The sequence below is a fragment of the Gekko japonicus genome, unplaced genomic scaffold (assembly GCF_001447785.1).
Source record: "Gekko japonicus isolate JY-2015 unplaced genomic scaffold, Gekko_japonicus_V1.1 scaffold4936, whole genome shotgun sequence".
In the NCBI taxonomy this organism is placed as follows: Eukaryota; Metazoa; Chordata; class Lepidosauria; order Squamata; family Gekkonidae; genus Gekko; species Gekko japonicus.
In genome coordinates, this window is record NW_015173839.1 from 44506 (window position 1) to 54937 (window position 10432).

The 10432-nt window shown below is 51.3% G+C and overlaps 1 protein-coding gene across 1 annotated transcript in view; it reads right to left on the reverse strand.

Moving 5' to 3' along the window:
• Window positions 1–305: 305 nt before the first annotated feature.
• The window catches only part of LOC107120840, a gene marked incomplete at its 5' end in the record, with an annotated part of 21786 nt that continues 11659 nt past the window's right edge, over window positions 306–10432 (reverse strand). The window contains 3 exons of the mRNA XM_015423611.1: window positions 306–1363; window positions 3978–4071; window positions 4335–4386. Of these exons, the coding sequence (XP_015279097.1) occupies window positions 584–1363; window positions 3978–4071; window positions 4335–4386 (926 nt within the window). The remainder of the gene's footprint in view (window positions 1364–3977; window positions 4072–4334; window positions 4387–10432) is intronic.

Below are 10432 nucleotides of genomic sequence, written 5' to 3' on the forward strand. Positions count from 1 at the left end.
TTGTGAGCTACTGGCATTAAAGCTGTGAGCAAGCGATTTGGCTGCAGTATGAATTAGTTTGCTCTGGAGCCATCCTTCCTGAGCTAAGAGAAAAATGTGTGAGCCAGAGGCTAAAAAACTGTGAGCTAGCTCACACTAACTCAGCTTAGAGGGAACACTGGAAATGACCCCTGGATCCTGGAAGCTAAGTAGGATCGGCCTTGGCTAGTATTTTGATGGGAGACCTCCAAGGAATACCAGGGTTGTGATGTGAAGGCAGGCAGTGGGAAACCACCTCTGAACGTCTCTTGCATTAAAAACCCCATGGGGTCGCCATAAGTCAGGTCTTTTCTCCACCACATCTGGATGAGTGATACTGCTGTTGGGAAAGGATGTTGACCAGTGACCCGGCATGTGAGTATGCAAGAACACATGTATCTATTTTCACTTGCAGCTTGGCTTGCTTATCTGAGCCACCTGCTCTATTTGCTCTGCAAGCCAACTACTGCATTGTGTCTGTTCCTAGCAGTTTTGTCTGGACACCCTGGTCTGGAGTGCATAAACTAACTGAGGGGGTGTTTGCCCCTCAGCTGGAGGTCTGACTCTACCTGTTGTGGGACTGTGAGCGCAACTGGTTCTCCAGACTCGGGAGCCAGGTGCCCTTGTGGTTACCTTTGACATAGACACAGTTGTACTTGCTGAATATTCCAGCAGAGACGAGACTGATGTGGATTCCGTCTGGCGTCTGAATGGAACTCTCAACATGGAACACCTCAAAGGGTGGGATCAACACTTCCTCCTCTTCTGGGTAGAAGGAGAACTCCTTGATGGAGGCCCCATAGCAGGTCTTAATGGTGAAGAAGGTGTCCCGCCCAAAATTCATGGCCTCGGTCTTGTTCAGCGACGAGGAAGCAAAATATCCAAAACGGGCCTTCTGGGCGGGTTCTGCCATGAATCGGGTGCCTTTGACACCACGATACGTTTCACGGCACTGGAAGCTGGCGTCGGCCTGCAGAACCTGAAGGGCTCTTGTCAAGAAAAAGTGGAAGGCCTTGAAGCCGAAGTCCTTGAGGTAATCGTCTTCACTCTTCCCTCCGGTCTTTACAGCTCCATTGAAATCTCTGTACAAGAAGGTCTCTTTTTGTGTGTAGGCCAAGGCTGCGACAGCGTACTCCGCCTTGAAGCCTTCAGGCACCGAGACCGAGGCCTCAATCTCGTTCCACTTGGCGGCCGCCTCTTCCCAGGCCTTGCCATAGACCTCGGACTTGAGGAGCGCCCCCACCTTCTCCTCCATTTGATCCACGCAGTCGTCGTACTGGTCATCGAAAGAGGTGGGAGCCATATCGAATGGCACCACTCGGGCCATAGAGACGCTGAAGACCACCTGGATGAGAAAGGAAGATGGGGGCAAACTGCAGGAGCAAAGGAAGGCGGGGGGCGGGGTGTATGGGGCCCAGAATGATGGTTTGGAGCTTGGCAAGGTGCGAGTCTGCTTACAACCAGGGCTCTTTTGTAGCAGGTACTCATGAGAAAGGAAGATGGGGGCAAACTGCAGGAGCCAAGGAAGGCAGGTGAGGCGGGGTGTATGGGACCCAGAATGATGGTTTGGGGCTTGGCAAGGTGTGACTCTGTTTACAACTAGGCCCGTCCCTTGCTGGCCCTTCCCAACACCACTCAGCTGGGAAGCAGAGGAAAATGGTGGAGAAAATGGGAGGTGTGTCATACTGACATCGTTATATCCGTTCCATTATGACCAAGAAGTGATGTCATTGCATCAGGAGATGCTCTAGCATTCCCCCATAACTCTATGGTTCATTGCAGGGCTATTTTTGGGCGGGAACGCACAGGAACGGAGTTCCGGCTGGCTTCAGAGTTGGCCACGCCCACTACAGCCAAAACCTCTGCGTGCCTGGCTACAGAGGGAAGGCCTGGAGGGCGACCCCCCCGGTGACTCTGAGTCTGGCGGGCTGAGGGGGGCCTGGAAGGATCGGGAAGGCATTTAAATGCCTCCCCGTGCATTCCGCGGCCTGTCCAAGGGCCGGCTTTCCTGGGCTCCCCAGCCAAGGGACGGCATGGGGTGTGGGCTAATATGCTAATGAGTTTCTGCTGTTGGGGGTGGCCTATTATGCTAATGAGTTCCTGTTGGGTGTGACCTATTATGCTAAAGAGTTCCTGCTGGGCTTTTTCTGCAAAAAAAAAAGCCCTGGCTCATTGCATCATCATGTGGCTGGCAAGCCCTCCACACCCCCAAATGTGAATCTCCTGATGGCAGCCCTAATTATTTACGACTGCACTCTAAGACCCATTATGCACAGGGTTTCCCCCTCGCTTTCACTGTGCATTTCCGTCAGGTTTTCTTTGTTGTTCTGGATCGATTTCCCCCCCTTTAGTGTTCAGCTTGCTTTCTGTTTACTGTTTCCTGCCCTTGTGCTGACTTTCCCCTTGTTGTGCTTCCAAGCTGAATGTTATTCAAAAGCATACAGATTCCCTTGGATTCCACCCCGCCCTTTTGCCACCCCTTGAAGGTAACTCCCCCACACACATCGAGCTCATTCCACCCACTCTGTGCCTTCCGCCATCCTCCCCCCTACACCAGCGTACAAGCGCCATTGGTTACTTTTCCCCTCGTTGTTTTAAAATTTTGCTTTTTAAAAAAAGCAGCATGAGTCTAGCAATATGAGACAATGGGCGATTTCACACTAGAGCTGTCTCGCGGTTGCGCCGCCGTTTGCCCCGACACTATTTGTTAATTTCACACCCTAGGCTGTGGGGCTGCATTTGACTCGCGGCTTCGCCCGATTTCCTCCGCAGTTTCGTGATCCTGGTTTTTGAGGATCACGAAACTGCAGAGGAAATCGGGCGAAGCCGCGAGTCAAAATGCAGCCCCGCAGCTTCGGGTGTGAAATTGACATATTTGTGTCGGGGCAAACGGCAGCGCAACCACGAGGCAGCTCTAGTGTGAAATCACCCTATCGCTAGTCTCAGATCGCTGAATTAAAAAAATTAAAACAACGTGGGATAGTTTAAAAGGAGCTGCACAAGGTTCCCTGCTGGTACTGACAGGAAAGGGGCATCAGAGAGGAGGCAAACACAGCATCCCCAGTATAAAAAATAAATAAAGGATTTCAGTGCAGAATGCAAACGGGGGGGGGGTGCCTCTGCACAGGATGAACTTGACATGAGATGTAAAGAGGGAGAGAGAGAGAGACTGGGATGGGAAGCCTAAAGCTTTGGAAACATTTTTCCCTTTAATGCTTTAGTGAACAAAGCTTTTTTGGGGAACCATTTTGTCAGTCCCCAGAGGACATACTAGAGGCATCGACTTCCATTCATCTAGCCATTTGCCCACTGACAGCAGGCAATCTCCCACCCCCACCCCCATTGGTAACTTGAGAAGCAGAGGAAAAATGAGGGAATAGTGTTGATGGTGACGCTCTAGGAAGTCCCCTCAATTTTTGCATGAACGACCATAGAGATCGGAGGGTTCGCTAGCACATCACCCGGAAGTGATGTCACATCACTGCAACCTCCCCCTGGAAGCGATGTTGTATCCTACATGACACTCTAGGAATTTCTCTAGTCTTTGTGGTTTTCGCCATAGAGACTGGAGAGATTGCTAGAGCACCATAGAGGATGCGATATCACATCTCCAGAAACTCCACCCTTCCCAAGCACTGCCCGCCCAATATTCAGCAATTGCCAGCTCAGGGCCGCCCACCCTACTTCCCCTCACAATCACACACATTTCCTTTGACCATCATAACCACCATGGGGAGACCGCCGTTCCATGAGGGGTGGTTGATCAGTCCAGTGAATCTGAGACTCTGCAAACGCCCCTGCCTGCACGGCCACTCCGAAGATGGGATGTCACTCCTGAAGGTGGCTTTTTAGATTCGGTACACTGGCCACCTACAGGGTGACTCAAACTCAGTTGTGATTTCAGTGTCAGGTTCAATCCCCGGAATCCTTCAGCCCCTGCTTCACGCGTCCTTAATTACCTGGAGCCCTCCTGAGAAGAATCCCGTCAGGTAGAGAACCAGGACCGTACGGGGAGACGGCATCTTCCTTCTCCGCTCCTGCAAAACACCCCAACTTGGGGAGGGGAAGGAAGAAAGAGGCCGAACCTTCTATTGGCCAACAGGTGGGGAGAGAGGCAGAGGCCCACCCAGCCACGGAGGCGTGGCTGGAAGACCCAGGGCGTGGCTGAGGATAGTGTCGCGGAGCGGACAGAGTGTCAGACTAGGGTTCTGGAAGACCCAGGTTCAAATCCCCGCTCTGCCATGACGGAAGCCCGCTGGGTAACCTTGGGCAAGTCACATTCTCCCCAGACCAACATGGCTCCCCACCTGACCTACCTCAAGGGGTCGTTGTGAGAAAACGGGGGAGGGGAGAATCTGCTTTGGGTCCCTGTGGGGGAGAGAAGTGGGGTATTAATCAATACAGGCAAATGTGTGCTCATCTGCCCCCAATGCACACACACAAACACCAAAATGCAGACAGGATTCAGGTATGAGAGATCTGGATACAGAGAAACAGCCAAGCTCAGAAGCCAATCCAGAAAACACAGGGTATGTGCCCCCTTTCCCGCCTGCATGATTTCAGCATCCCCCCCCCCACCCGCAAGTGCTGCGCGATTGCCAGAGACCAGCTGGGCTGGAGGAGAAATGCTAAAAGCAGTCACTTTCAGCCCGGTCCCAGGCTCACCTGATCTCGTCAGTTCTCAGAAGCTAAGCAGGGTTGGCCCTGGTTTGTACTCGGATGGGAGACCACCAAGGAAGTCCAGGGTTGCTATGCAGAGGCAGGCAATGGCAAACCCACCTCTGTTTATCTCTTACCAGGGCTATTTTTGGACAGGAACGCACAGGAACGGAGTTCCGGCTGGCTCCCGAGCTGGCCACGCCCAGCAGGAACTCATTAGCATAACAGGCCACACCCAACAGCAGAAACCCAATAGGATTGGCTACATTAGGGGTGTGTGGCCTAACATGCAAAGGAGTTCCTTCTACAAAAAAAAAGGCCCTGGGTTTGGACAACAAACAAGGTAAACAGAATAAGAAGCAAAAGGTGGGTGTGGCTGGATGACCACACTTCTGGTAAGATGGGGGTGTGGCCTAATGTGCTAATGAGCTGTGCTGTCAGGGGTGTGGCCTAATATGCTAATGAGTTTCTCCTGTTGGGTGTGGCCTATTATGCTAATGAGTTCCTGCTGGGCTTTTTCTACAAAAAGAGCCCTGTAACTCTTACCCTGAAACTCCTACAGGGTTGCTGTTAAATAATGGGGCTCCATGGATGAGCAGGCTCGAGTCTTGTGATCAGCTCGACTTTATTTGTGATTCTGGCAAGAGCAAGACAAGATCCCAGAGCCACAGCTCTGTTAAACAACATGCAATTGCCACGCCCAAACACACCCCACTCCCAGTGATAGGCTATTTACATAACATTACTACTTGATTGGATTATTCCAGAGTCCTGGTCGGCTATTGTTCTTGTGCATCAAGCTCAGCCAGACTCTGGGGTGACATACCTGGAATGGTTCAGTCCCAATACGTAACAGTTGCTATAAGTCGGCTTCGACGTGACGGCATTTTCCACCAGGCAAGCTGGGAATGTAGCCTGAATGCAGCAAGGGGTATGGGGGGATTTGTCCCAACTCACCTGGCTCCTATTTCCCCCAGAGCTCGCGCTCTCAGCACCGGGGCTCCTTCGCCCCTGAGTATCTCTTACGGTCTGGCCACTCCTTTTGTAGCCAGCGTCGGAAGGGTCCGAAGGTCAGTGATAAGGTAGCTAGGTTATAGGAAATGACACGTTTCCTCAAGCAAATTTTTGTTGTTGTTGTTGTTCAGTCGCACAGTTGAGTCCGACTCCTTGCGACCCCATGGACCAGGTCACGCCAGGCCTTCCGGTCTTCCGCCGTCCTCTGAAGTTTGCTCAACTTCATGTTCGTTGCATCTATGACACTGTCTAACCATCTCATCCTTTGCCATCCCCGTCTTCTTTGACCTTCAATCTTTCCCAGCATCGGGGTCTTCTCCAGTGAGTGCTCCCTTCTCATTGGGTGGCCAAAGTATTTGAGCTTCAGTTTCATTATCTGGCTTCTTTAATGACCATTTTTATGCTTTTCCACACAGGATAGTCGACATAACAGCCCATTTGAGCCTCCTGCCCTGAACAAATCCCATCAACAAGAAAAGAAGGCAAGGGAAAAAGAGAAAGAAAGAGCAGCACGCACAGTCCACTGACGGGGAGTTTCTACATTGGCTTTTCCCTCAACGCAGGATCGGCCTAGAGCAGTGATGGCGAACCTTTTAGAGGCCGAGTGCCCAAACTGCGACCCAAAACCCACTTATTTATCGCAAAGTGCCAACATGGCAATTTAACCGGAAGACTGATGCTTTACTTTAGAGAAAACAACCCATCAATTAACTTAAGATGATCCAAAGTACGGAAAGCAGTCCCAAATGCTTTCATTTACTTAAAATTATTTGGCAGAGAATTCGACACTTTAATGACGGTCTAGGTCTGGCTGGGGCGATGGCACGCGTGCCCACAGAGAGGGCTCTGAGTGCCACCTCTGGCACCCGTGCCATAGGTTCGCCACCACTGGCCTAGAGCATCCCTGGCAGGTGTTTGTCCAGCTGTTGCTTTAAGACTGCCAGGGAGGGGGAGCTCACCGCCTGCCAAGACACTGGATTCCCCTGTTGCACAACTCTAACTGTCAAAAAGTTTATTTCAAGATTCAGCCGGTCAGGGCCGGCCTGTCAGAGCGAAAATTTAGACAGGGTACAGCGGTACTATCACGTCTTGCGATTTGGATGTTATGCCTCTGTTGATACACTCCAAGATTGTATTCGCTTTTTTTGTCGTTGTCACCCATAAGTGACATTGTAAGCAGCCGGACCCCTCCTCAAAGCTCAGAGGATCCTGGAGCCAGCACTACTAGGGCCTGGACAATCCAAGGCACTGTTCAAATATGGATTCCAATCGCTTAGCTCCATGGAAAAATAAGAGAAATATACTTGGATTAGGAGGTGGTCAGAACAGATTGTCTTTTCCCCAACCTAAAGACATACATAACTTAATGGATTACTCAGTACTTATGTAAAACATCTCCAGAAGACTGCATCCAGGGCTATTTTTGGGCAGGAACGCACAGGAACGGAGTTCCAGCTGGCTCCCAAGTTGGCCACGCCTAGCAGGAACTAATTAGCATAATAGGCCACACCGAAGAGCGGGAACTCATTAGGATTGGCTACATTAGGGGTGTGTGGCCTAACATGCAAAGGAGTTCCTGCTACAAAAAAAAGGCCCTGGGTTTTGACAACAAACAAGGTAAATAGAATAAGAAGCAAAAGGTGGGTGTGGCTGGATGAGCACACTTCTGGTAACATGGGGGGTGCGACCTAATGTGCTAATGAGCTGTGCTGTCAGGGGGTGTGGCCCAATATGCTAATGAGTTCCTGTTGTTGGGTGTGGCCTATTATGCTAATGAGTTCCTGCTGGGCTTTTTCTACAAAAAGAGCCCTGACTGCATTAATAATTCAAGCAAGCACTGACTTTCAAACCCTTTTTGCATATGTAAAATCACTTTTTTCCTATTTGCTATCTCCTAAGAGCAACTTAATCCCTCTATCTTGGTGTCACCTGTCTGGTCAGGGCTTCCTGGGTCATCAGCAGGGGCCATGAACAGCCATCAAGCCATGGCCCAAGCCTTTGTTTCACCCGAGTAAAGCAATCATTACGATTGTTCTCTAAAAGTTTCCCATTAGGAAGGACGCACGCCTTCACACTGCTTCACAGCACAAGTCTTCCTATAAGAATCTGCCCCAAAACACACTCAGTATGTTGGGTGTTCTTGACACCTACCACCTCCCCACACACACTATTGTGGGCTTCTTCTTTTTCTCTCTTTCACAGAACGAAACGCTGGCCCTTTCTCTCTAGCTCCGCTGCTTCTGTGGACCTCTCCAAGACTGGTAAATACCACGCTATTCCTAAAACGCTGTTTCTCCTGCCTTTTCTAGTAACCTCTTGAATGTTGTGTGTTTTTCTGAATGAACCGTTCTTTTTCCTCATTTTCTTTGTTAATAAAAAGACTCTTTAATTTGAACAAATCACCTGTTTATTTTGAGCATTCTCACAAAGACAGTCCTCTTAGACATTGGTGTTTAGATCTCAGTTGCCCCCGCTTGCAGAGACTCCTTTTCCTAATTCCCCTCAACTAATTGGAGGCAGCTCCTTGGTGACAACGTCACCATGTGGGCAATGTTGGGGTGACTCTCTGGTATTTGAGTAAAAACTCTATGGTAGAAGCCAAATTTACCATAGCGCTTTTCCCCAAATACCAGACCGTCACTCAGACGGCACTGCATGATGACGTCACTTCCGGGTCACCTCGGAAGTGATGTAGACATATCACTGCAACATCAGCAGGGCCTCCCTCCTGCTCCCAGTAAGTCCCCCCCACCCCCCACCAGTTGCCAAGAGGGACCTGGTAACCCTTTCTCTGGAGGGATCCTTTCTCAGGAGGCACCTGGCAACCTTCTCCTGCAGGGCTCTTCTGGTGTTTTTATCAGGGGAAGGCCTCGGCCTCCCTGCCCTGTTGCTGGCCCTCCAGAGGAACTGGCTGGCCCCTGTGTGAGACGGGAGGCTAGAAAGATCAGCGGTCTGACCCAGCAGGGCTCTTCTGAGGTTCTTCTCAGGGGAAGGCCTCGGCCTCCCTGCCCTGTTGCTGGCCCTCCAGAGGAACTGGCTGGCCCCTGTGTGAGACGGGAGGCTAGAAAGATCAGCGGTCTGACCCAGCAGGGCTCTTCTGAGGTTCTTCTCAGGGGAAGGCCTCGGCCTCCCTGCCCTGTTGCTGGCCCTCCAGAGGAACTGGCTGGCCCCTGTGTGAGACGGGAGGCTAGAAAGATCAGCGGTCTGACCCAGCAGGGCTCTTCTGAGGTTCTTCTCAGGGGAAGGCCTCGGCCTCCCTGCCCTGTTGCTGGCCCTCCAGAGGAACTGGCTGGCCCCTGTGTGAGACGGGAGGCTAGAAAGATCAGCGGTCTGACCCAGCAGGGCTCTTCTGAGGTTCTTCTCAGGGGAAGGCCTCGGCCTCCCTGCCCTGTTGCTGGCCCTCCAGAGGAACTGGCTGGCCCCTGTGTGAGACGGGAGGCTAGAAAGATCAGCGGTCTGACCCAGCAGGGCTCTTCTGAGGTTCTTATCAGGGGAAGGCCTCGGCCTCTCTGCCCTGCTGTTGCTTAGAGACATGGTGGAGAGCGTGGCAGCTCATGATGAAGAAAGGATATGCCCAGATCACGTCTGCCCCACCAGGCGTCTTTCAAGAGCAAGTTCTCAGTGTATGGGGAAAGGTAAAAGTTGGTGTAGAAAGGCTAGGTGTGAGTCCCGGCATAGCTGAGGGCAACACAACAGAACCACCATTTAAATGTGTACCCCAAAAGCAAATAAAAAGGTAAAGGTTCCCTTGCTCAAAAGCCCGTCGAGTCCGACTCTAGGGTTGCGGTGCTCATCTCCGTTTGCCACTACACCAAACAATGGGGGGGGAACAGTTAGACAAAACATATACACAGAGGATACACATGTGCAGGAGGGATGGTCAATGAGGGAACACCTGTAAGTCTTCACCCACTGGCAGCAGACAAGGAGATAGATAGATAGACAGAGAGAGAGAGAGAGAGAGAGAGAGAACAGCCTGGTGAAGGACTGAACTACCGACCTTCCACAGCCTGCAGTTCAGCGGCTTAACCACCTGAGCCACCGCAGCTCCTACAAAAGCAAATGCATAATTACAAAATAGCAGTAAAGTTAACAAAGCTCCAAATGCTGAGTTGAAAACAGACTTATGGGACGCTGGTGCCGGGGACGGCACCTCAAACCAAAACGGCGCTTTCTTCCAGTCCCACATTTTCCTCCCTTTTCTCTTTTCCAAATTTCAGCAAATGGTTCAGAGAAGGAGACTGCAGCGCCACATTAGAGGAATCCCGGAGACCCAAGGCCTCCAGAAAAGAGCAGGAATCCCCAAAGAAGGATGGGACCTTGTAGATCAGCGGCCCAACGGGTCACACTGTTGTCTGTCAAGGGAAAAGAGGACAGAGGTTTGAAATAATAGTTACTTAATTGTCCAAAGCCTTTTCACCTCCCCCTTTCAATCCAGCTGAGGGGCCCCCAAGATGGCAAACAATCGAAACCATTCAAACAAACTTTTGAAATACAAAGAATAAAAACAATGGGGGGGGGGGAAACCAGTTAGACAATACAGATACACAGAGCATACACGTGTGCAGGAGGGATGGTCAGTGAGGGAACACCGCGGTCCTTCAGGTTTCTTGGTCCCAAGCAGGGGTCATTTCCTGCAGGAGCGCACAGGAGCGGCGCTCCGGCAGTAAAGAGCCCAGGGGGCAGGCACATGCAACAAACCCCACCCCCAGCTCCCAGCAGCCCTCAGTCCGAGCAAGAA